General features: G+C 44.7%; 1 protein-coding gene across 1 annotated transcript; it reads right to left on the bottom strand.

The window, feature by feature from the left end:
* Positions 1–20,173: 20,173 nt before the first annotated feature.
* LOC145131986 (uncharacterized) lies at positions 20,174–20,503 on the bottom strand. The gene has a single exon (XM_079066627.1). The coding sequence runs from the start codon at positions 20,501–20,503 to the stop codon at positions 20,174–20,176; it is 330 nt and encodes a 109-aa protein (XP_078922753.1).
* Positions 20,504–21,182: the final 679 nt, after the last annotated feature.

Raw genomic sequence — 21,182 nt, 5'->3', positions numbered from 1 at the left:
AACCCAATTCTTGGGTGTGACGCATGCACATACGACGCACGTCCGATTCCTGGTACGCATTTAATTATAATTTATTCATTTTTGAAGAGCTACTTGGCGGGTTGGGAGCCCCAGACTCGTCGAGTAGAAACGAGATTGGACGCGGGATTTATGTCGCCAACTCGACGAGTTGAGAAGCCTCGACTCGACGAGTAGGGCTGTCAGGATGAAACCCTAATTCGGGGTTTTGCACCCAATTTAAGCATTTTAATCCCCACTGGCCTCATTTTCAGCCTCCAAGTCCCAAACCCTAATCCACAAAACCCTAGAGCCTTTTTGTGAGTTTATGAGCCATTTTGAGTGAACTTTGTGTATTTGAAGCTTGTGAAGAAGAGAAAACACTTGGTGATTCTGAAGGAAGCTAGTAGATCCATAAACAACTTCTCATCCTCTTCATTTTCTGGTAAGCAAGTCTCAACCTTGCTTAATAGCTTGTTAGATCTCTTCTTTGTCACTTTATGGGGGTTTTGGCCCAAGAAGCTTAGTCCTTGGGAAATGGACGTCCCAAGTGACCTACCTTTCAGATCTGGTGTCTAGAAGGGGTTTCATGGCATAAATGTGCAAACTTTATGACCATGGAAGCCCCATGCAAGCTTTAAGGTTGTTATTATGGCTTTTTAAGCCCCGAAAGGGCATGTATGGAAGGAAAGTTAGGAGCTTTACGTGTTCAAATGATATCTAAGGCCTAGATCTATGCTAGTATGCTTCAGTTTGGACTATCAAGGCTTTTAGACCAAGATCTATGTTCTAGAGAACTAGGGTTTTAGCTAAACGCTTGAGGAAGGGTTATTAGCGGGTAAAGTTGGAAACTTTACCCCTAAAAAGGACATAATCAGTGTATAGGAGAAACAAGAAGCTTGGATCTGAAGAATAGGGGCTTAATCCCTTAAGATGGCCAAACAGACTGAGGAACTCGTCGAGTCCAGAGAAGGAACTCGACGAGTTGAGTTGTTGTGTCCCGATTCAGTTTAAGATAGAACTCGCCGAGTCTGTGAAGGGACTCGACGAGTTGAATCATTTTATCGCGACATGAGTAGCCAGGGAACTCGGGGAGTCAGGGGGTGACTCGACGAGTTGGATCGCGAGTTCCAGACTTTTGATTCGTAGAACTCGGAGAGTTGATGGGTCAACTTGGCGAGTTGAGTCAACCCAGAGCGTTGACTTGACAGAATGTGACTTTTAACAAGGGCAATGTAGTCATGCTACCTAAGAAAGATTTTGGACATTGATTTAGTGATATTGTAATGATGTTAGCTGAGGAGTCGCAGAAGCAGCCGATAGAGACCCCTTACCGAGAGATTCCACAGCCAGCTTTGTGAGGTGAGTTCTCCTTCGGTAGGAACGGGTCGAAGGCACCAATGTCGGCCCTTTTATGTATGCTAGAGTATGCTGGAATTAGGTCCGATGACGGGGTTAGCCCGAAGTAGATTATATGTTTCCTGACCACGGTCCAATGCCAGGGCAAGCCCGATGAATGTTTTTTATGCTTGATGTCTTCGTGATTCTTGCATGTGTTTGTTTATATGTTCCGGACTTCAGTCCGATGTGGAGCAAGCCCGAGGAATGTTTAGCTTATATGTTATGTGTTATATGTTTCGGGCTTCGGTCCAATGTCGGGGCAAGCCCGAGGAATGTTTATATGTTTATGTTATGTGTTATGTTATATGCCTGTTAATATGTTATATGTATACCGGACTTCGGTCCGATGCTGGGCGGGCCCGATGTAGCGGTCAAGGCCCAATGTGTGTTATTATGTGATTATGTGTATGGTATGTGGTAGTTTGGTGAGACTCACTAGGCTTCGTGCTTACATTTTTCAGCTTTGGTTTCAGGTAATTTTGATAGCAAGGGGAAGAGCTCGGGATGACTGCATGACACACACCATTTATGATTAGCCTAGGATATTTACTCTGATTTATTTGACATGTGATTGTTATGGATACACTGTTTTGACATTGAGATATTATGGTTCATGTTTTGATAAATGATTTTTAGTAATTCTGGTTTAATTAATGATTTTAAAAATGAAATTTTTTTAGACCGTATTTTTGGGATGTTTCAAGTTGGTATCAGAGCCTTAGTTTTAGACCATATTATCCTAGGGCAAGCCTAGGATGAGATTAGCTTGAGAACAACCGTAGCAGTAGAAGGGACTTGGTGGAGTCAAGGTAGTTCTTGAGGAAAGTACAGATAGATGTGGAAGGTAGTATGGGCCCGTACTACTGAAAGCAGAGGATCCATACTCGAATCAAGGAAGGCTGAGATGAATCCAGGGAACTTGTAGTATATTTGATCCCTCGAGATATGATTAGTATTATGATGTTTGTTATGATGTGTTTACAGAATGGTGGTATTACACACTAGACTAGTTGGCAGTTCAGACGCCAGTGAGGGATCAAGCTCGGGCTCTTGAGCCGAGCAGCTAGTTGACCAGACGAGGGAGTTCATCTCCTTTGAGATCACGCGCAGTATTCTGGATCAGACTCCTATGATCTTCAATACGATCAAGGTGGTAATTGTGGAGCTTTTGGATGAGAGATTGAGTGCTTTCCGCACCGAGGTGGCGGCCATGATGGGGTCACGCACACTGACATTCAGGGAGTTCAGAGCTTGTGGAGCTCTCGATTACCATGGGACTCGGGACCCCATTGCGAGCACTAGATGGTTGGCTGATGTCGCCAATGCATTCCGCACCAGCAAATGTCCCGAGGGGGACAAGGTTCAACTTGCATCCTGTCTTCTAAAGGACAGGGCACGTGACTGGTGGGAGGAGGTTAGACATTCCATTGGTGATGGTGTAGCTCTTGATGTTATGACTTGGAGTGACTTTTCGGCCAGGTTCAGGGCCGAGTTTGGACCTATGATAGAGGTGCAACATCATGCTAGGGAGTTCCAGGATCTCCAGCAGACGACTGAGACGGTGACGGAGATCACCGCTATGTTTAAGGAGAGGGCCCTTCTCGTTCTGTAGTACGTGGAGGATGAGGAGATGAAAAAGGCCCGATATCATGAGATGTTACGGAGTGATATCTGCCAGTTTGTAAACCTCTCCAGCTACAAGACGCTGGAGGACATGATTGTTAGGGCGAGAGAGAGAGAGAGAGATAGAGAGAGAGAGAGAGAGTTGGATTTGGAAATGGAGAGGAAGAGGAAACCCGAGGGGGTTTAGTCAGGGAGTTCGGGAAAGAAGCCCAAGGTATCAGACCACCGACCTAGGAGCCAGCAGGGTCGTAACAGTTGTGGAAAATGCGGCAAGTTGCATGAGGGGACGTGCAAGGCAGGGAGTTCAGGCTGCTTCAAGTACGGCCGAACTGGACATGTGTGCAATGATTGTACAGCTACTACCACCACCACGACAGTATCAGATCTGATTTGCTTTAAGTGCAATCATAGGGGACACAAGCGTCCCAGTGCCCGGGTTTAGCAACGACAGGGCAGGTGGCAGCACTCACTCTTGCTACGTTGAGGATTACAGACGGCCGTCAGGGCCGGGCAGAGGCGCCTGTGGCGAAGAGCAGGGCATTTCAGTTGACAGCAGAGGAGGCACGAGCAGCTCCCGACATGGTGACGGGTATGTATCTTCTCCTTATCTCTTTATTTAAATTGATTATTGCTTATGTTTCTGTGTTTCGTTATAGGATTGTTCCTTGTGAGCGGTATATCTGCTCTGATATTGTTTGATTCGGGGGCTACCCGATCTTTAGTGTCGCTCGTGCTCAACAAGAGATTCGTAGGGCTCCGAGGGAGCTCGATTGCCCACTTGATGTGGAGATAGCAGATGACAGGACCATTAGGGTTGTGAGGGTTCACTGAGGATGTTCACTGCAGAGGTTTGGTGAGCAGTTTTCCGTGGATTTGGTCCCTATTCCCCTTCGAGGGAAGAAGGTTATAGTTGGTATGGACTGGTTGAGCCCCAATAGGGCAGTGATCGACTGCGAGCAGCAACTAGTGAGGGTTCGGACTCCTAGTGGGGGAGGGTTAGTGATTCAGGGCGAGAGGCTGTAGGGTGGACCGACTCTATGTACAATAGCGAGAGCGAGGCACTACCTTCAGCAGGGTTGCACAGGTTATGTCGCATATGTTATGGATACCCGGGATAAGGGTAAGGTGACTAATGCGACCTGGCTCCGAAGCACTTGAGCTATGGATGAATGGCGTCCGGCTGGAACCTGAGAAGTCACAGAGAAAATGAAGGCGTCATCCGTCATCCGGGAGGAGGTCCCGAAAGAACGCTCCGATGATCAAGTTAGCTGGTGAAATGAGAATGGACGTATAGAGAATAAAGGCTGGGGTGAAGAGATCTTACCTCGTCAAGGCCAGATGATAGGCCTTTTATACTGAAGATCTTCCTTGGACCATACGAGGGACAGGGACTGCGATCCCGACAGGATCTGACGCTCTTATTGGAGAAACATGTTCCACGTTTGTGTCCGGTCCAACGATTGGTCCAGGCGATTATGCTCTGGCCTGGTGTCTTGTCGCCTAGTGTCTTGTCGCCTGGAGCCGGTCCCCGCGTAGGAATCCGGGGTCGTTTGGGACGTCCGGGTCGCCTGGTCGATTCCCTGCTGGTAGCGCCCTGCTAGGGCTCGCCTGTCTCTGGCCCGCTCTGAGGGGCGCGTCATCAAGTCCCCCAGTCCAGTAGTCATAACGTATGCTAGCTAGCTATGACGTTCTGGACTTAACTGCTGGTGCACACGTCATGCTTTTACTCGGTCGACGCTTCATTTCCGGTGATGTAACATTACGGCGTGCGCGGCGGTTACGTCAGCCATGTCAGGGATTTTCGTAAATCCCGCTTTCCTTTCCTTTTATTGCTCTCGAACAGTTTTCTTTTTCAGCTCCTACCCTGCCTCTTTATTCCATCTTTTCTTCTCCTCTTCTTGTTCTTCGTCATGGCGTCTGCTCAGAGCTTAATCGCTAGTTCCTCCGAATTCGACACCCTTCAGGAGGCTTACCGCCTCACTCCGGCTGATGGGGTGGAGTTTCCAGTCTCTGGTTCTTTGATCACTCGACCTCCGCCTGGGAAGGTGGGTGTTTATCTGAAAACCTTCGACGCCGGTCTTCGCCTTCCGTTAACTGACTTTCAAGAAGAAATACTCCGGCGTAACGGGTGCAGTGTTCAGATGCTAACCCCCGGTGCTGTTCATAAGATAGTGGCCTTCGAGATGATTTGTCGAGCTAACGGCATCGTTCCCAACTACTTCGTCTTCAAGTTCTTCATTCGGTTTGCCGCCACCAACGACAAGTATACCTTCTCTGTCCTCCGGGGAGGCCATAATCTCGTCGTTGACAGTAAGCCTCCTAAGAACTGGCAGGATAAGTGGTTGTGGGTCAACCACGAGCTGCTCAGCCGTGAATACCCCCGGGCGACTACGCTTTCCGACACCATCCCTAAACTGTTTCCCCAAAACCAGGAGACTGCAGATCTCCTGCGTACTCTCCAGGTGGACGTTGATGTGATGTCGGAGGTTATACTTGCCGGTGTCGGGATGACCCCTAGTTGGCGCTCTCGGGGGGAGATGTATGTGTTCTACACTGTTTCTAACGGTGAGTTGCTCTTGCTTTTCCCTTTGCTTTCTCTCTTCTTCCCCCTTTCCCCCTATATATATATATATATATATATATATATATATATATATATATATATATATATATATATATATATATATATATATATATATATATATATATATATATATATATATATATATAAAGAGACCTTGTTCACTTTTGCATTTTCACGGTTGTCTTCTCCGTTTTTTGGGCAGGTGTTGAATGCTCTGTCTCTATGGATTTTGTATTGCGGTTTCGTTACCAGGGCAAGCTGGAGCATCACGTAGTGCCTTTGTACGAGACTTTGCCTCATCCCCGTCGCTTAACTGCTGCTGCTGCTCGGGTGCCCCCACAACCCGTGGGGAGTTCTACCACGTCGGGAAGTCAGCCGGGTTCCTATACCGTCATGACCCCGCCGACTGCCTCTCGTACTCCTACTGGGTCGGCGACCGACGGTGCGGTGGACAGCAAGGCTGGGATTATGGCTGGCGATCGCCGGGTTGCAGAAAAAAGGAAAGTTGTGCAGGCGATGAGTGGTCTGGCTCCTGAGGGTAGCTCGGGACCCATCGGACGGCGTGTGATGCAGCACCGCGGTCGTATGCGCCTATTGTCGTCTGCATCGTCCAGCCCAGGGGATGTGTTGGTGATACCCGATGATGACGTTCAACAGTCTGAGGGTGTCGAAGGCGCGTCTCATCATCCCATTGTACCAGTTTCTTTAGGCGATGGCCTCAGCCCTCAAACTTAGAGGGGTAGCCCTGAGCGGTTGTTCCAAGAGCCCTCTGCGGTGGAGGCGTTGCGCAGCGCGCCTGTGTTTGTTCCAGGGTGATGGGTTTAGGTAAAACAAATAAACTAGAAAACAATTCCTAAGTTCACATGCAACCTACTTTGGATCTATGTTTTAACTATTGAACATATAACTTTGAATTGCAAAACAAGAACCCTAGAGGAGAGAGGCTAATTTCGAAATTAACAAACTAGGGTTTAGGGTTTACATACCTTTCAATTGTTATAGGAAACAATTGATAATCCTCTTGATCTTGATCTTGATCTTCTTGGAAGCTTAGCACCACAAATGTAATGCCTCTAATGGAATCACACCCAAGAACTAGCAAGAAGGAAACTTGGAGGAGAGAGGATGGAGAGAGTATGCAATTTCGGCCTTAGGGTTTCTTCCAAAGAAATCAGTGACCTCAAATGTGAGCCAGGAGGCTCCTTAAATAGATGAGGGATCTAGGGTTTAGGGAAAACCCTAGTTATCCTTTGCTTAGGGCCTAAGCAAGACCCAAGGCCTTATCTTGGACCCCTTGGACGAATTCTCTAGGGTTTCCCCTAGGGTTTTCGTCCACCCCCTTCCAAGGGAGTTCTGGATCCTTCCATTCAACTATCAGTTAATTGCAAACTAGTCCCTGCACTTTATAATTAATTCTTTTAACCCCAAAATCAATTCTGATTAATTTCTGGCTAACAATTAATTAAACATAATGATTTCTAATTAATATATTAATCCATTAACATATTAATAAATCATTTATATATATATTAATTTATTAATCTTATAAATTAATCTCTCCTTTCATAATTTCCTTGTCCAGTTGCTAGGTTGAGGGCAACCCAAAAGGACTGTGCTGATATCAATTCAAGTACATACCAATTATAGTTATGGGCTTAAACACCTAATCCAACAGTCTCCCACTTGGATAAGTCTGTAACTATAATTGCTAGTATGCCTTCTAAATTTGACCAGCAAATTGTAGCTTCCAAAAAGCTGTTGCCGAACTCTGACCCAGTCAGTTATGTGTCCTAAGATAAGTGATCATATAACCCTTCGTTCTGCTTGATATCCCCAGACAAAAGACATGGAATGTAATCAATCTGTTTGTCCAGAATCTATGTTTCCCGATTCCTGATTTGTGATGATGTAGGACTTCTAATCGAACACATCAATTTAGTCCTGGCTGGGCCCAGCACATAAGTCAACACCAAATCATCGAGGGGCCCACATATATCGCTTTTCCTATTAGGGCAAAAGGAACGAATAAACGTTGACTCATATGCTTGTATCTTTTACTCATCAAATTATACATGATAATACGTTTTATAACACCAAGTTACTGATGCGTTTTCGTATCACCAATGCATGACCGACTTGTAAATTGCAACTCATATATCTTCGTTTCAAGATTATAAGATATTATCGTCTCAGTATTACTCGTGATGAATTCCATGAAGTAATACTCTGAGCGAGGGTTTATCCAATACTCAAATCTCAATTTCTGAGTACTCATGAACGTTGCAGCAACTCTATTGCCATGTCTATCCTTAGACAATCTGCAATCCAATTCATGACAGTCTTAATTCACTACTTACTTCCAAGAGTACGAGCGACTGTGGAGTTTGAATAATCTCATTATTCAGGAAGTAAAACATGCAAAAATGAAACACAATAATAAACAATTGACAAAAGGTAGTAGCCAAACTTATAAATAATACTTTATTATTTAATCACCAAAAGTCAATTACATTTACTTTGTTACAAGTTTCAAAAACTAATCTAACTACTAAAACTAATATCACCTTTCAGTCCTATGCTCCGAGCATGCTGAATATGCTTAGCCCTACTCAGACCCTTTGTGAGAGGATCTGCTGGGTTATCTTCAGATGACACCCTCTTTACTATAAGATGGCCTTCTTCTACTCTATGTCTGATGAAATGGTACTTTCTATCGATATGTCTGGTCTTACCATGATCTCTCGGTTCCTTTGTCAAGGCAACCGCTCCTTCATTATCGCAGAACAGTTCCATAGGCTCCTGGATGGTTGGAACAACTCCGAGATCTCCGATGAAGTTCCTCAACCAAGCTGCTTCTTTCGACGCTTCACTTGCTGCTATGTACTCTGATTCACAAGTAGAATCAGCCACCGTATTTTGCTTGGAACTCTTCCAAGTAACTGCTCCTCCATTCAGTAAAAATACCCACCCCGACTGAGAACGGAAGTTATCTCTATCCGTCTGAAAGCTGGCATCACTGTAACCATCTACTCTCAAAGTATCACTGCCACCAAGCACAAGAACCCAGTCCTTTGTCCTTCGCAAATACTTGAGTATATTCTTAACTGCTATCCAATGAGCTCTACCTGGGTTTCCCTGATAGCGACTGACCATGCTCAAAGCAAATGCCACATCAGGGCGAGTACATGTCATAGCGTACATGATCGATCCGACAGCGGAAGCATAAGGTACACGACTCATGTCATCTATTTCAACATCTGTACTCGGGCATTGAGTCTTACTCAATTTGGTATTGCTCTGGATAGGTAGCTCTCCCTTCTTGGAATTTTCCATACTAAACCTCTTTAGTACCTTATCCAAGTATGTGCTCTGACTAAGTCCAATTAGTCTCTTCTTTCTATCTCTCAATATTCTAATCCCAAGAATATAGGCAGCTTCTCCAAGGTCTTTCATGGCAAAACACTTTCCAAGCCAAGACTTAACCTCTTTCAAGGTTGGAACGTCGTTACCAATGAGTAATATGTCATCGACATACAACACCAGAAAAGTTACTATACTCCCACTAGCCTTGATATACACACAAAACTCATCTTCACTTCTAGAGAAACCAAACTCTTTGACTTTCTCATGGAAGCAAAGATTCCAACTGCGAGATGCTTGTTTCAATCCATAAATGGATTTCTCAAGCTTGCACACTCTATTGGGGAACTTTGCATCAACAAAACCCTCTGGCTGACTCATGTAAACATCTTCAGCCAACTTCCCATTAAGGAAAGCAGTTTTGACATCCATCTGCCAGATTTCATAATCATGAAAGGCAGCTATGGTGAGCAATATCCTAATAGATTTAATCTTAGCTACTGGTGAGAAGGTCTCATCATAGTCAACCCCTGGGGTTTGAGTGAAACCTTTTGCAACCAGTCGAGCTTTGAATGTGTGCACATTCCCATCCATGTCTGTCTTCTTCTTGAAGATCCATTTGCACCCAACTGTCTTGCGACCTGGTGCACTATCAACCAAATTCCAAACTTGATTGTCATACATGGACTTAATCTCGCTGTCCATTGCCTCTTTCCACTTGGAAGCCTCTGGGCCTGCCATTGCTTCCTTATAAGTGACTGGTTCATCTAAGTTTACCAGTGTTCTGTCACTTATGAATGTGTCACCATCTGAAGTAATATGAAAACCATACAACTCAGGTGGCACACTCACCCTAGTGGATCTTCTAAGAGGTAAATGAGTTATCGATTGGTTCAACAGGAACTGTTTCCTCTGGTTGAGTGCTAGTGTCATCTAAGGTTCCTTCATTGGCTGACTCTTGAATTTCTTCAAGGTCAATAGTGCTCCCACTGTCCTCTTTGAATATGAGCTCTCTTTCAAGAAAGACTCCTCTTCGTGCTACAAAGACCACGTTCTCACTAGGCCTGCAGAACAAATATCCAAAAGACTGCTTTGGGTAACCAATGAAAACACATTTCTCACTTCTAGCTGCTAGCTTGTCGTGAGTCTCTCGTCTTACGAAAGCTTCACAACCCCAGACTTTAATATGTGCTAACGAGGGAACTTTCCCTGTCCACATTTCGTGAGGTGTTTTGGCAACCTTCTTTGTAGGGACAAGATTGAGGATGTGGGCGGCTGTCTCTAAGGCATACCCCCATAAGTGAATGGGAAGCGAAGCCCGACTCATCATAGAACGAACCATGTCTAACAAGGTTCGATTACGCCTCTCAGCTACACCATTTAACTGTGGTGTCCTAGGAGGAGTCAATTGTGAGACTATCCCACATTCTTTCAGATAGTCGTTAAACTCGATACTAAGATACTCCCCGCCTCTATCGGATCTAAGTATCTTTATCTTTCTGCCCAATTGATTTTCGACTTCATGCTTAAACTCTTTGAACTTTTCAAAAGTTTCTGACTTATGCTTGATCAAGTAGATATATCCATATCTGCTATAATCGTCAGTGAAAGTCACATATAATCGATTAGCATCTCTTGTAGTTGATCTGAAGGGCCCACACACATCCGTGTGTATGAGATCCAACAGACCTTCACCTCTTTCACAAGACCCTGTGAATGGTGATTTTGTCATCTTTCCCAAAAGACAAGATTCACACATATCATCTGACTTTAGGTCAAATGATTCCAACACTCCATCCTTTTGGAGTTGGGCTATGCGTTTCTTGTTAATGTGTCCAAGACGACAATGCCACAAGCATGCCTTGTCTACACTATTAGACAAGTCAATATTAAGTACACTATTTCCTAGGCTATCAACACAAGTCACTGTTTCATACACACCATTACAAGGCAAAGCTTCAAACATAAAAACACCATTCTTATAAACAGAAATTGAACCATTCAAATCATTAAAAGAATATGTAAAACCTAGTCTGAACAATGCATGAAATGAAATAATGTTTCTCGTCATCTCAGACGAATAACAACAATTTATTAAATCTAATCTAACATCATTACTAAGCAGAGGCTAATAAACTCCGATCTTGGTTACTGGTGAAGACTTTCTGTTTCCCATGATCAGGTTTATCCTTCCTCGCTCTATCTCCTCACTTTCCTTTAGACCCTGCAAATCAGAACATATATGAAAACCACATCCTGTATCAAGGACCCATGAACGAGAAGATAATGAGTTATTAGCAGAAATAGTGTAAATACCTGCCGAAGATGGCTTCACTTTGCCATCCTTGATATCTTGCAGATATTGTGGGCAAGATCTCTTCCAATGCCCCTTTTGGTTGCAGTAAAAGCAAACTGCCTCTTTTGGATCAGAAACATGGGGAGTGGAACCATTGGGCTTAGCCTTTGGGCCATTACTAGATGACCCAGCTTGAGCCTTGCTCTTCCAGTTTTGCTTGGGAGGACCTTTCCTCTTTTTCCCCTTTCCCTGTCCAATAGCCAAAACAGGGGCACTCGAAGGTGTGGAGGGTATACGTTTACCCTTCATCCCTGCCTCAGCTGTCTGCAACAAGTTGTGCAATTGGGCCAAGGTCTGCTCAGTATTGTTCAAATGGTAAGTTAGAATAAACTGACCATAACATTCAGGAAGTGAGTTCAAGACCATGTCAATGGCCAATTCCTCATCAAAGTGAATATTGAGCTTGACCAAACGCTCAATGTAGCGTTGCATTCTTTGCACATGTGACACAACCGACTCCCCATCTTTCATCTTGCAAGCCATGAGTGACTTGACTACTTCGAACTTTTCTTGACGAGCTCGCTTATGGTACTTTTCCATAAGGTCCTTGTTCATCTCGAAAGGCCAGTAGTCCTCATAGTACCTCTGCAGTTCTGGGGACATAGTTGCCACCATGATGCATGCCACTTTGGTAGCATCATCGTAATGTTTCTTGTAGGCAGCAAGATCTTCAGGAGTAGCTTCATTCTCATCAAGCTCTTTGAGCTCCTGTTCAAGAACATATTCTTTGTTCTCGAAACGAAGAGCCATTTTGATGTTGCGCATCCAATCGTTATAGTTTGAGCCATCCATAACGACTTTGGAGCATATATTGAGCAAAGAGAAGTTTTGGTTTGAGGAGGACGAAGCAGAAGTGTTTCCAGGAGTAGACATCTGAAAAGAAAGAAAGTTTTAGTTAGATTTCAAGATACCTTAATAGAATAACCCAAAGGTATAATATCAAGGTTAGGATCCAACTATGAAGATTCACAACTTAGAAATGGGATGCCGAGATCCAAGTGCAAATTTCATAAAGGTAGGTGAATGACGATTCACCAATTCCACCATTAGACGAAACAAACGAAGTGAAATTCCTAATTCTTTTGAGATACATTGAAACTATTCAATGACATGTTTTAATCTCAGATTATGCTCTTCTATTTGTGACTGGGATGCCGAGGATCACAAACAAGATGTGAATAACCATGCAAGTGTGCTTGGTAACCTCATTGTCTTTATCATTAACTATTGATGTGCTGGTAAACCATACACGCTCCATCAAAATGACAATTATGAGATACCCATTACTACTCTTTATTAGTGCCTTTTAGTGTGCTGGTTAACCACACACGCTCCACTAACGACCAATAAAACATAATGTGCAATTTCATGGATTAGCATACTTTTCACATTTTTCCTAAAGTAACTAGAGTTGGGATTTTGAAAATAATGTTCTAGTACTTTCTTTAATATCATTATACTTTTAATGAGAAGTAGTTGTCCTATCAAATCCGTTCTGCTAACGACCCTCCACTAATCAAGGAAGCGGTGGGTGAGAGTGGACACCCATTCAACTACCATTTTATAGGCAGTTTCCTTATACCCCCCTTATAGATTAGCTTCGTGAATGAGGCATACTAGCGATTTGACTGACCATGTTCTTATACATATATAATATTAAACTTTTAATTATAATATATATATATATATATAAGGTGTGTTTTAAAACATTTTAAAACTTCAAGGGTTTATAAATTTCGAAATTTAAGCTATTAAATTTAAATTTAAATAAACCAATTAACTAGATTTAATATTTATCTTTTAATTAACTATTAATCAAATTATTAAATCTTGTAAGGATTATCTAATTAAATTAATCCATTAATTTAATCCTAATCCTTATCCCTCTAAATTTCGAAAATTAGGGTAAGGATAATTATCCAATTAATCTAATTAAGTAACAATTATCCAAAACAAGAAACCCTAAAACTTCTAGCAATTTCGAAATTTACAAGGGAGGAGGCTAGGGTTTTCAAAACCCTAACCCTAATTTCGATTAGGGTTCTTTGGAGGCTAGGGTTTTCGAAAAAACCCTTTTATCCAAAACCCTAGAAATCGAAAATTTGGCCTTTAGGGTTTAATAGCTATAAACCCTAATTTGCAATTCAACAATTATAGCAATTCAATTTAAAACAAACCTGGCTCTGATACCATTGATGGGTTTAGGTAAAACAAATAAACTAGAAAATAATTCCTAAGTTCACATGCAACCTACTTTGGATCTATGTTTTAACTATTGAACATATAACTTTGAATTGCAAAACAAGAACCCTAGAGGAGAGAGGCTAATTTCGAAATTAACAAACTAGGGTTTAGGGTTTACATACCTTTCAATTGTTATAGGAAACAATTGATAATCCTCTTGATCTTGATCTTGATCTTGATCTTCTTGGAAGCTTAGCACCACAAATGTAATGCCTCTAATGGAATCACACCCAAGAACTAGCAAGAAGGAAACTTGGAGGAGAGAGGATGGAGAGAGTATGCAATTTCGGCCTTAGGGTTTCTTCCAAAGAAATCAGTGACCTCAAATGTGAGCCAGGAGGCTCCTTAAATAGATGAGGGATCTAGGGTTTAGGGAAAACCCTAGTTATCCTTTGCTTAGGGCCTAAGCAAGACCCAAGGCCTTATCTTGGACCCCTTGGACGAATTCTCTAGGGTTTCCCCTAGGGTTTTCGTCCACCCCCTTCCAAGGGAGTTCTGGATCCTTCCATTCAACTATCAGTTAATTGCAAACTAGTCCCTGCACTTTATAATTAATTCTTTTAACCCCAAAATCAATTCTGATTAATTTCTGGCTAACAATTAATTAAACATAATGATTTCTAATTAATATATTAATCCATTAACATATTAATAAATCATTTATATATATATATATATTAATTTATTAATCTTATAAATTAATCTCTCCTTTCATAATTTCCTTGTCCAGTTGCTAGGTTGAGGGCAACCCAAAAGGACTGTGCTGCTATCAATTCAAGTACATACCAATTGTAGTTATGGGCTTAAACACCTAATCCAACACAGGGTAGGGCTTACGTTCTGATTCTTGTTTGTCTGTTCGTTCTGTTGCCTTGGATTTTACTCGTCATGCTCTTCCTCCTTCCACCGTGGATGATATGGATTCGATGAGCAATGCCGTCTTGGCTCATAATCTTGCGTATCCCGCTGCACAGGCCATGACATTTCTGGCCGCTTGGTCCCGTCGTGTGCAACGGTTTGATGAGTTTCTGTTCGTTCTGTTGCCTTGGATTTTACTCGTCATGCTCTTCCTCCTGCCACCGTGGATGATATGGATTCGATGAGCAATGCCGTCTTGGCTCATAATCTTGTGTATCCCGCTGCACAGGCCATGGCATTTTTGGCCGCTTGGTCCCGTCGTGTGCAGCGGTTTGATGAGTTGGAACAGGTCGTGTGCACATCCCTTGTTGAGAGTGAAGCTGTTTTGAGGGCGAAGGTGGCCGACTTAAGCACCGCTGTTGGTCGGTTAGAGGAGGAGAACAGGTCTTTGGTGTCGGGGAAATTGGTATTGGAGGATGTGCGTAGTGTCTTGGAGGCTCAGGTGTAGTCTTTGACCCAAACAAATGAAGATTTGATGATTCAGAATGAAAGCCTGGAGCGGGACCTTGCCGATCGCGAGCGTGAACTGGAGGTGCTGAGGGCAGACCGTAGTTGGCTCCTTCAGGTTGGGTTTGTGCGTGTGATGGACAAGCTTCTTGAGCATCCCGAGTTCACCGGTGGTATTAGCCGTATTCGTCATGCTGCCTTTGTTGCTGGGGAGGAGTCAGGTTGGGCCAACTTGAAAGCTCAGCTCGATGCTGGGACTTACGATCCTTCAGCTAGTGACTCGCGGTCCAGTCATACGTCAGGCTTGGATGACGCTTTGTTGGCTTTCGCGACTATGGAATTTGTTGGTTTGCTCGGGCTGGGTCACTTGGATGTGGATGGGGTAAGAGCGTTATGCGCGTTTGATGAGGGTGAGGAGGATGTGGAGATGTTGGGTGCAGGTGGTGCAGGGGCAGGTGGTGCAGGAGCGAATGCTGAGGCTGGGGGAGTTGGCGGTGGTGGTGAAATTGGTGATGGAGATGGTCCTGTTGGCGGCGATGGTGTTGGTGGCAATGGTGCTGGTGGTGTTGTATGAAGTTGCTCAGATCTACCCTTCTAGGGTGTGAAAAAAATCTTCTTGAAGCTATTGTCTTGTTGTCTTTTAATCGTTTTACGACCTTTGAGGCCTTTGTTTTGATGTTCTTAGCTTGTGGCCTCTAAGGCTTTTGTGTGTAAACAAACAATGGTTTATCTTTAGTTGCTGAACTGTTATGCTTTTTATCAATCGTATCGAACCTTCTATGTAGGTTGATCATCTGTTAGGCTCTCTTATATATTATTTTTTCGTTTTTATGTACACTGCAGCTTGGATTCACTGAGTATCCTTTATGTTATATTTGTTAGAATGTTAGATGTGCTCATTGCATTACGTGCTAAAGACAATGCATGTTCTTTTATTTATGTAATTCTGATACATAGTTGTTTCATACAATAATTTCCTATTGGACTTCTCTGAGAGTCTATCCGTTGGTCCGGGTGATCAGTCCGGCCATGAGATGTTTTCCTCATTTTCCCTACTGTTTAGGGGTTTACGACTTTGCTTGAAGGCTGTGTGCCTTCGTCTTCCCTTCTGCATATGGTCCTACCATTGCTCAGACGTGGAACTTCCTCAAGTTCCTCGCGTTCCATGTCCTAGGTATTTGCCTCCCTTCCAGGGTCTCGAGAGAGTATGATCCGTTGCGGTGCGCCTCGACCACTTTGTATGGTCCTTCCCACGTCTGGCTTATATTTCCCGCGGGGTTGTGCATGGCTGACCTCATTTTTCCGCAAGACAAAGTCTCCGACTCGGAATGCTTTGTCCTTGACACGTTGATTGTAGTATCTTTCCACTGTCTTTTTGTAGGCTGCCTGGCGCATGCTTGCGCGCTCGCGTCGTTCCTCCAGGAGGTCTAGGTTTTCTCTTAGATTTTCGCTGTTACCTTGCTCCTGGCAGTACTCTGTTCATATTGATCCTATCATCATTTCTGCCGGTAGCATTGCTTCGGCTCCATAGGATAAACAGAATGGCGTCTCTTTTGTGCTGGTCCGTCGTGTGGTCCGATATAACCAAAGAACTTCTGGTAGTTCGTCTACCCAGTTACCTTTTGCTTTGCCTAGCCGTTTCTTGATCCCTTGCACCAACGTCCTGTTAGACACCTCTGTTTGTCCATTGGCTTGGGGGTGATCCACAGATGTGAATCTCTGTTCTATTCCCTTTTCTTTACACCAGTCCTTGAAGGGGTTCTCTGCGAACTGTAAGCCATTGTCACTGATTAGGATCTTAGGTGTTCCAAACCGTGTTATGATGTTCTTCCAAACGAACTTGATTATCTGCCTCCCGGTAATACATGCCAACGGTTCTGCTTCTATCCATTTTGTAAAGTAGTCGACTGCCACAACTAGAAATTTCACCTTCCCTGGCAATGTCAACTCCCCATTGGTAGAAAGGCCAAGGGATGACTATGCTTGTTAACTTGGATGGTGGCACTTCTTGCGCCGGCGAGAAAGTCTGGCATTCCAAACAAGTTCGTGTTAGCTCGACAGCATCCTGGTGTATCTCTGGCCAGTAGAGACCCATGCGCAACACTTTGCCTGTGAGTGCTCGCGCTCCTTCGTGGGCTCCGGCTGACCCTGCGTGGGCTTCCTTCAGAGCCAACTTCCCAGCCGTTCCATCTATGCATTTGATCCACGGAGCTGTGTGAACTTTCTATACAACTTCCTTTTTAGGACTGCATACTGGGGGGGCTCGCACCCTCGTTTTCCGGGCCTCTGCGTGGTCGTCAGGGAGTATACTGTGCTGAAGATAGTCCATGATGGGCGTCATCCAATTGGGTTGCGCCACTGATAGGGAGTCAACTTGCCGCTCGTCGATGCTCCTTTCTTTTAGTATTTCCACCAGCACCTCCTTCGAGAGGTGTCCGAAACATGTTGACGCTAACTTGCTGAGGGTGTCTGCTCGCCTGTTGCTTCCCCTCGGGATTTGCTTTATCACAAAACATTTTAGGGAACTCGTGATTCGTTGCACCGCTTTCACATTCTTCTCCATTCGTTTGTCTTTCCCTTCGAATTCCCCCGATACTTGGTTGGCTGCTAAGCGCGAATCCGTCAAGGCTGTGACTCTTTCCGCCCCCATTTTTACAGCTAGCCTAAGGCCGGCTAGCAAGGCTTCGTTCTGCTTCGTTGTTGGAAGTACGGAAGTCGAAACGCAGGGCGTATGTGACTTCCTCTCCCGTGGGGCTGGTTAAAATTAGCCCTGCGCCCAACCCTTCTTTGCTGGAGGCCCCATCTGTATAGAGGGTCCACTGCTGGTCGGTCTTCTCTGTTGAGTGTCTTTGTTGGTCTGTATTGGTTACTTCTTGTTGGAGTTCCGCTGGGATTTCGAGCAAGAAATCCTCTAATGCTTGCCCCTTGATGCTTACCCGAGGGTGGTAACTGATGTCGTGCTCTCCTAGCTCTATGGCCCACTTTGCGAGTCGCCCGGATGTCTCCGGCTTTAGGAGCACCTGCTTGATCGGGCAATTAGTCAGTACCTCTATTTGGTGGGCCTGGAAGTATCGGCGAAGCCTTCGTTCCACGTAGACTAGGGCGAGCACCAGTTTCTCGATGGTTGGGTAGTTCATTTCGGGTCCCTGTAGGGCCCGGCTCACGAAGTAGATCGGCAGCTGGCGTCCTTGTCTTTCAACTACCAGCACTGACGAGATAACGTCTTTCGATGTGGACAAGTACCCTTGTAGTGTCTCGCTGGGTATTGGGCTGGCCAGAGTAGGGAGGGTGTGGAGTTCCTTTTTTATCTTCTGTAGTGCCGACTCGGCCTCTGTCGTCCATCGGAAATTGTTTTTCTCTATGCATCCTTTGAGCGTGTGGAATAGCGGCATGGCTTTCTCAGCCGACTTGGAGATGAATCGACCAAGCGCTGTCAGCTTTCCGTTTAATCCTTGTGCGTCCCTCAGCGTACAAGGTGAGGGTGTTTCTTCGAGCTCATTTACTTTGGTTGGACTCGGCTGAATTCCTTCTTTCGTTACATAGTATCCCAGAAACTGGCCTTCTTCGACCCCAAAAGTGCACTTGGCGGGGTTTAATTTCTTCTTAGCCCCCTCCAACGTTTATAGTGTTTCCTCCACATCTCGTAGCAGCTTGCTCTCGTTTGGGATTTTTATTACCATGTCGTCGACATAGACCTCAATATTTCGACCGATCTGATGGGCGAACAAGGAATCGACGAGCCGTTGATAGGTCACCCCCGCGTTCTTTATCCCAAACGACATCTTTGTGTAACAAAAGGTACCATGATCCGTGTAGAAGGCTGTCTTCTCTTCATCGTTTGTACTCATCAGGATTTGGTGATATCCTTTGTATGCATCTAGGAAGCACTTCCACTGAAATCCTTGCAAAGATTCTACTTTTTGGTCTATTTCTGGTAGCGGGTAACAGTCTTTGGGGCATGCTTTGTTTAGATCCGAGTAATCAATACACATTCGCCAACTACCGTCATGTTTCCTTACCATTACCGGGTTGGCGATCCACGTAGGAAAAATCGCTTCTCTGAGGATTCCGGCGTTGGTTAACTTTGCCACTTCTGCGTTGATTGCTTTGTTTCGGTCCCCTCCCTGAACCCGCTTCTTTTTTTCACTTCCTTGGTTCCTGGTTTTATCATCAGCTTGTGTTCTATGATTCTTCGGTCGACCCCCACCATGCCTGTAGGCGTCCATGCGAATACATGTTTGTACTTATGCAGTAGCTTGACCAGCGCCCCTCTCGCTTTTGCAGGGAGGGTTGTTCCCACGGTCACTCGCTGCCTAGTCCTTGGCTTGTGCTAAATTTGACTATCCCGTGGATTGTCGACGGGACCGCCCCAAATCTAAGCAGGGTTGTCTGACCCAATATGATGTTGTGCTCCGATGGGTCTCGTATGACTACAAAGTCTATTAGAGCGGTTCGTCGCCTGGCTTTGTCTACCGTGAATGGTAAGTGAATCATACCTAGTGGCCATAGGCTGTGCCCAGTGAATCCTGTGATTGGTCTCAATCCCTCTTTCCACGTGTTTGGTAATAGCCGAAAACAGTGTCCGTAGATGATATCCGCTGAGCTTCTGGTATTGACGTATACCCGGTGAACGATCACATCCCGGATGGACCCCTGAATGACGAGGGGGTTGTCTCCGTTCCACCCGACTGGGGTTGGGTCACGCATGGAGAATGTCAACCCCTGCATTGCTCTTGTAATATCTCGTGTGTCTTCTGCACGCTCCACTCTCCCCTTATTATGGTGGATCATCAGAATTTTGGGTTGTCTGCATCGAACTTAGCCCGTAGGCTTTTGGCGATTTCTATCACGTTGCCTTTTAGTTGCTTTTCTTCGATCTCCCTTTTTAGAACCGCGCAGTTGATTGTGTCGTGTGTCCTGCTCTTGTGATACTCGCAGTATCGTGTTTTGGTGCCTTTGGTTGTTGACCTTTCGTCGACCGTGTAGACTTCTGTTCGTCTTCCTCGCCTATCGTCCCTGCTGAAGGGTCTGAAACGCCCTGGCGGTCGTCTGTCCCGCCCCATGAACCTGCTGTTCCCCCGAGAGTCGGGATGAGTCGGAGGGTAGCTATTCTGCCTCCCGGTGGAGGTTGTCATGGCGTTGAGGTATGCCTGCTTCGATGCTTCACCCTCCTCTTGGCGTAGAAAACGTTTAACTCGCTCTTTTAATTCGGCCCGCGTCTTGGGTTGTTTTCCCATAAGCTTTTAGGACAACGAACCTGATAACAACCCCCAGGTGAACGCACCCGCGATTAAACCTTCGTCATGTCCTGGGACGTCTAACGTTACTTTGGTAAACCGAGCAAAGTAGTCTTTGACTGTCTCCCCCTCTCTTTGTTTGCACCCAATGATTGAGTGGCAGTCACCTTTGTACTTCCTGAGCTGCATGAAGTTTGTGAGGAAGAGATACTTCAGCTGGCTGAAATTGCTGATGCTGCCCGGACGCAGCGTCTTGAACCATGTTCCTGCGTTGCCGTCTAAGGTAGTGGGGAAGTATGTACACCAGAACCGCTCATCTAGCTTGAGGGACGTCATGGTCCACTCATACGTGTCAATTGAAGGGTTTTAGGTACAACAAATAAACTAGAAAACAATTCCTAAGTTCACATGCAACCTACTTTGGATCTATGTTTTAACTATTGAACATACAACTTTGAATTGCAAAACAAGAACCCTAGAGGAGAGAGGCTATTATCGAAAATAGTAAACTAGGGTTTAGGGTTTACATACCTTTCAATTGTTATAGCAAACAATTGATATTCCCTTGATCTTGATCTTGATCTTCTTGGAAGCTTTAGCACCACAAGTGTAATGCCTCTAATGGAGTCACACCCAAACTAGCAAGAAGGAAAGTAGAAGAGAGAGAGAGGAGAGGGAGTATGCAAAATCTCGGCCTTAGGGTTTCTTCAAAAAAAAAGAGTGACCAAAAACATGAACCAGGAGGCTCCTTATATAGCTGAGGGATCTAGGGTTTAAGGGAAACCCTAGTTATCCTTTGCTTAGGGCCTAAGCAAACCCAAGGGCCTTATCGAAGCCCCTATGGACGAAATTATTAGGGTTTCCCCTAAAGATTTCGTCCACCCTCTTCCAAGGGGGTTCTAGAGCCTTCCACTCAACTATTAGATAATTGCAAACTAGTCCCTGCACCTTATAATTAATTCTTTTAACCCCAAAATCAATTCTGATTAATTTCTGGCTAACAATTAATTAAACA

This window comes from Lactuca virosa, chromosome 8, assembly GCF_052849685.1.
Source record: "Lactuca virosa cultivar CGN04683 chromosome 8, Lactuca_virosa_CGN04683_v6, whole genome shotgun sequence".
NCBI classification, from domain to species: domain Eukaryota; kingdom Viridiplantae; phylum Streptophyta; class Magnoliopsida; order Asterales; family Asteraceae; genus Lactuca; species Lactuca virosa.
This window is presented reverse-complemented; position numbering and strand designations above follow the sequence as displayed.

Bases quoted from the DNA above. Each gene is read 5' to 3' on its own strand.
- LOC145131986 (XM_079066627.1), bottom strand. From the start codon at position 20,503: ATGACGTCCCTCAAGCTAGATGAGCGGTTCTGGTGTACATACTTCCCC.